Raw genomic sequence first — 5893 nt, forward strand, 5'->3', positions numbered from 1 at the left:
AATGGAGAAAAATTGAACATGAAATTAGAATTAGATGAAATTAGTTGATTTCTAATAATTGGCCTGGGAATTACTATTTAATTAGGATTGGTATATCCTTATGGTTTAATGACATAATACGGTAATCATGGGTAAAATAATATGTCTTGAATTTGTTTTAAAATACTTCAGTCAAGGGGCGCCTGGGTGGCTTAGTCGGTTAAGCATCCGACTTTCGCTTAGGTCATGATCTCGCGGTTCATGGGTTCGAGTCCCGCGTCGGGCTCTGTGCTGACTGCCAGCTCAGAGCCTGGAGCCTGTTTCAGAGTCTGTGACTCCCTCTCTCTCTGACCCTCCCCTGCTCACGCTGTCTCTCTCTCTCTCCTNCTTGAATGCTGAGAACAAACTGAGGACTGATGGGTATGGGGGGGAGGGGAAGGGGGGGATGATGGGTAGGGGGGGGGGCACTTGTGGGGATGAGCGCTGGGTGTTATATGGAAACCAACCTGACAATAAACTATTTGTAAAATAATTAATTAATTAATTAAATAAAATAAAAATGTTACTCATAAATAAATTCATAAATAAATAAACACTCTTTCTACCTAAAAAAATAATAAAATAAAATACTTCAGTCAACAGGTGCCTGGGTGGCTCAGTCAGTTGAGTGGCTGACTCTTGATTTTGGCTCAGGTCATGATCCCATGATCGTGGGATCAAGCCCCATGTCAGGCTCTGCGCCGAGCATGGAGCCTGTTTAAAATTTTTTTTCTCTCCCTCTCCTGCTTCTTTCCTTCACTCATGCACACTTTCTCTCTAAAATAAAAAAGAAATAATAAAATACTTCAGTGAGATGGGGCACCTGGGTGACTCGGTGGAGCGTGCGACTCTTGACCTTGGGGTTGTGAGCTTGAGCCCCATATTGGGTGTAGAGATTATTTAAAAATAAAATCTTAATTTAAAAAAAATCTCAAGGGAAGGACTCTGACCATGCTTTTGAGGATTGAATGAGATAGTGGATGTAAGTTGCTAGCCCAATGTTATAAGGATACTGGGCAGTCCAAATTCATGACATATTGCTGTCTATACATTCTGAGAGCAGAGTCCTAGTACCATTCTCATAGCAAATAGCCAGCATTTTAGAGTCATATTTTCTTGTTGATGTCATGAAAATAGTGGTGTTAGGTACTATAGGAAGGTAATATAATGTACAGAACTTGGAACTAATGAACACTTACTTCCCTAAATGATATTCTGTTTAAGCCTCTATTTCACATTTAGGTTTGCCTTTGGCCTGGAACAGATGGGATTTTTACAAGCAACAGTGGAGTTATAAAGAATATAGACATGAGAGGAGCCTGGGTGGCTCATTCGGTTAAGCGTCCAATTCTTGATTTCAGCTCAGGTCATGATCTTACAGTTGTGAGATTGAGCCCCACGTTTGGCTCAGCATTGAGTGTGAGCCTGCGATTCTCTCTCCCTCTCTATCTGCCCTTCCTCTGCTCATGCTCTTGCTCTCTCTCAAAATAAATAAACATTTTTTAAAAAAAGAATATGGAAATGAAATTCTAGAAAAGAGTGAATAGCATCAACAAGAATAAAGCATAAGGAAAGCATAAGGCAAGTTGTAAGAGCAGCTCATGTCCCCTTTGGATGATGTTTGCTGGTCCTACTCACTAGGACATGGAATAGAGCTAGTCCAAGGTGTAGTTCCAGAGACAGATGGTGAACAATGGTCTTATGACACCTGAGTTTGAGCTGAAGATGGACTGCATCTGGCTAACGGTTACACATTTTAAAAACTTAAGCAGCACGCCTGGGTGGGGATGGCAATTTGAAATTCAGATCGTTGGGGCGCCTGGGTGGCTTAGTCGGTTAAGCTTCCAACTTTCACTTAGGTCATGATCTCGCGGTGCGTGGGTTCGAGCCCCGCGTCGGGCTCTGTGCTGACTGCCAGCTCAGAGCCTGGAGCCTGTTTCAGAGTCTGTGACTCCCTCTCTCTCTGACCCTCCCCTGCTCACGCTCTCTCTCTCTCTCTCTCTCTCCTAGAAATAAATAAAAAAATAAAATAAAATAAATGATGAAATCCAGATCGCACGTAGCATCTGATGCCATATGTGTGACCAATTGAATGCAGTTGGGTCTCAATGTCTATGGGGCTTCAGAACCGCTTGAGGAGCTGACTTTAAAATGTGTATGTGACTCTGTCAAAAAAGGTGAAATGTGCAATCTGATTTTTATTCCTGATATGGTGTGTCTTTAAGAGGGAGTGGAAATGTACTAAAATTAAGATAGTGGTGATGGCTGCATACCACTGCAGATATACCAAAAACCACAGACTTGAACACTTTAAATGGGTTAATGGCATGTTATGTGAATTACCTCTCAATAAAGTGGTTTAAAATAGCACAGGTCAGATTTGGTACAAGGGCTGGTGCTGCTCAAGACAACTGTCATGGTTCCTCTCCTTTGCTACACCGACCTCTACATGAGCCAAGGGGAATCCGCACATCAGTATATCTGCTCCTCACTCCCAGCGCACTGGCTGGGAAGCTCTACCGCAGAATACCAGAGCCCCAGAAACTTGGGGTGGCAGGTCCCTGGGTTTTCATGTGATTTATTAAAACCTTGTTTCCAACACAGCCCAGATGGATACTTCCTGCTCCCTGGTCCTAGTGCCAAGACACCAGCCATTCAGGGAGACCAGGGTGATGCCCTGATGGGGGTGAGAAAGATGATCAAGGACCACCAGAAGCCACTGTCAGTGTCAAGAACACGATCCCTCACATCAAACCAGTGGGTGAATACGGTGGGGAAGTGGGAGAGACCACAGCCCCTGTGTCTCTCCAGTACAATTGTGGGCTTCTCTGTAGCTCCCACAGGATGTGGTGCTGCTTCAGCAGGACGACTTTCATGGGGAAAGTCGACACTGCCCCCACTTGCTCCTTTCTGTCCTGTGACCCCATGACCCGGGGAAGCCAGGTGGGCATTAACAGAAGGCAAGTTCCATCAGGATAACCTTTGTGTTCAAGGCTGTAACCCCAGCACCTGGCACGTAGAAGGCAATCACTATTTCTAGAGTGAATCAATGAATGAATACCTAAAATCTAAAAGATATTGACTCCACCTACTAACCATAAAGTTGGGGAACTAACCACAACATGGTTGGATGATCTCAGGGATCTGTAATGCAAACTCAGAATATTAAAAAAAAAAAATGTGATGCACATTATGTCCTAAAAACAAAGGTTCTTCGAGGAGAAACTCTTCTAAGGATGAAAAAACGCCAGAGGATGCAGGTTAACTTAAAAAAGAAACAGATCCACTAAAAGGAGAAAATCACAAATAAAAGATTATCACAAAGGATTAAGATGAAAATGTCTTTAATCAACAATGAAAAATGCTGACCACTATCCAGAAGGTACTCTCCATTTAGCCAACCCCTACAGGACTTAAAAGGTTGTATTTGAACTAATTCTTGAGGTTTACTAAGCTATTTCTCACAAAACATTTTTAAACCAGGCCCTTCACTGACAAGAGAAGAGACACTTCACAGCCAATACAAATGCTGTTTTCTCAGTACCACCTTTTCACTAGAGTCATGGAGATTGCTCGCCACATATAGCAAGACTGAATGCTCTCCACTACGACAGCGTTAACAATGTCATATATTTGAGGTATGTATCCATCAGGAAGCTTCAGAGATTCCAAGGTGAAAAAGATGCTGTCGTCTATCACCCCCTTTCTTCCATGTAGGCTAGTAATGTAGACCTGTAAGTACAGATAATAAAAATGTGTATGTAAAAGCAGTGTACACTGTGACCAGGTCCACACCTCCTTAATCTGGCCTTAATCTGTAGGTCACTCTAAATCAGTGATTCCCAGCCTGGCCGCCATGCTTGTCACACCTAGAGCACTCTGGAAAATTACCCAGACCCCCACCTCACAGCAGCCAAGTCCGTATCCCTGCAGATGGGGCCCTGGTCTTGGATTAGAAACTCTGCTCTAAATGTAACACACAATGTCCATTAACCTCTCTATGGTTGAGAGAGTGAAAGGGGTAAAGTGAGAAAGGAATGTGGTGGCCAACCGAATGCCATTGCCTTACTTCCTGGGTCACATCCCATGCGCCATCTGTCCCTTTGTGCAAACTGACTTTCCCACTCATTTCTCATCTCCACTATCCAAATCACACCCAGCATTTACTGCAAGCTCTGGTCCCACAACCTCTCCATTCATTCTTGCCCAACAATTCCCTCAACACGACTTGTTTACTATTCTGGTTGCTCTCAGAGCATTTTAATACCTCCCAAGTAAACTACCTAATTTAGATTTTAATTACATGTGTGTCCTACATTATTCCTGAATTATTTCCCTTCAGAAGCACAGTCCATTCAATAAGAAAATAGAACCCTCTTTGGCAAAGAATGGCTTCCCAACACACCCCAACAGAATCGCGAGCAGCAGCAATGATCACTAGTGGGAGGAGAAGCAGAAACAAATAACAAGAGCAACATGCAAACAAACTATACCTCATGCACATGCTTATGTCTCAGAGGCTTCACCGACACGGCCCTTCTGCCCAATGTGTCTGACTGGGTGCAAAGCTCAACTTCTACTCGGTCCCCTTGGTAAGGCTCAAAACCTAAAACAGCCACAGAGAGAAGTCGAGTTGGAATACCCTTGGTAATGTTATGCTTCAGTGTTACTTTGACGTTGCAATATCCTAAAATAGTTTCTATTACATTTTGAACCTTTTAAGACAAGTAACCTATAAGTAATTCTGTCAGAAAGGATGTATATAATCCTTTATGCATTGGTTTTCTCCTTGGTTTAACAAAGTCTCTTGGGGAAAAGCGTCAACTGGGCATCACAGGGCAATCTCTTTGAGAGCAGCATGGGATCTCTTAAACCATTGGTCCCATTCACAAGGCTTTCTGGAGAGGCAGAGAAGCACGTAAGTCAGGGCCCCACTATGATTCTGGCTGCCTCGGTTCAAACCTTGATGCTGCCACTTACTCAGCTTGCAACCTTGATCAAGTTACTTGACCTCTCTGTGCCTTGATTTCTTCATCTATAAAAGGAGAAGCATACTTGTAGTAGTACTTACCACACAGAGGTGAAGGGACAAGTCACCAGTACATATAAAACTCATAGAATAGTGCCTGGCACAAAGTCAGCCCCAACTACATGCCACAGCCTAAAAATGGCAAGATTCTCCCAGGCTGTTAAGTTGGGAGGCTCACTGGGAGATGTGAGACACTCTAGGCTACGTTTTCATGAAACATTAATAGGAAACCTCAGCTCAGATGTCTTGTCATACAGTGGAGAGATTAGTGAATGTTCCTGTTATAGTATAAATATATAAGTACTTATTTGTTTAATAGTTTGATAACTCCTTTTTTTAGTTTTCAATAAACCTTTTTGGCAGCAATGAGCAAAAGAATGAATGCATGCTTAGGGAAAAATGAGTAATGAGTTAATTTTCCAAGGAAGTTGATGAATATATGAATTATGTAATTCATCTGCGCTGTGGACTGAGTGTTTGTGTCCCCCTAAAATTCATATGTCAAAGCCCTGACCTCCAGTGAGACTGTATTTGGAGATGGGCCTCCAAGGAAGTAACTAAGATTAAATAAGCTCATAAGGAGGGGCACCTGGCTGGCTCAGTCAGTAAAGCATGTGAGTCTTGATCTTGGGGTCGGGAGTTTGAGCCCTGCATTGGGTGTAGAGATAAATAAAAATAAATAAATAAGTGAGCTCATAAGGAAGGGGCCCTAACCCAGTAGGATTTGTGTCCTTGTAAGGAGACACACTGAGAGCTGGTGCTCTCTCTCTCCCCCTCATACACACCAAGGAAAGGTCAGATGAGGACTTGGTGAGCCGGAAGCTGGAAGCCAGAAACTGTAAGCAA

The 5893-nt window shown here is 43.1% G+C and overlaps 1 protein-coding gene across 1 annotated transcript in view; it reads right to left on the reverse strand.

The window, feature by feature from the left end:
* Window positions 1–3345: 3345 nt before the first annotated feature.
* Window positions 3346–5893, reverse strand: part of CT55 (cancer/testis antigen 55) — a 17067-nt gene continuing 14519 nt past the window's right edge. Inside the window, exons 4-5 of the mRNA XM_077761746.1 lie at window positions 4512–4624; window positions 3346–3750 (exon numbers count right to left, since the gene is read on the reverse strand). Coding sequence (XP_077617872.1) covers window positions 3556–3750; window positions 4512–4624 — 308 coding nt within the window. The 3' untranslated portion in view covers window positions 3346–3555. The remainder of the gene's footprint in view (window positions 3751–4511; window positions 4625–5893) is intronic.

The sequence above is a fragment of the Crocuta crocuta genome, unplaced genomic scaffold (assembly GCF_008692635.1).
Source record: "Crocuta crocuta isolate KB4526 unplaced genomic scaffold, BGI_CrCroc_1.0 scaffold910, whole genome shotgun sequence".
NCBI lineage: Eukaryota > Metazoa > Chordata > Mammalia > Carnivora > Hyaenidae > Crocuta > Crocuta crocuta.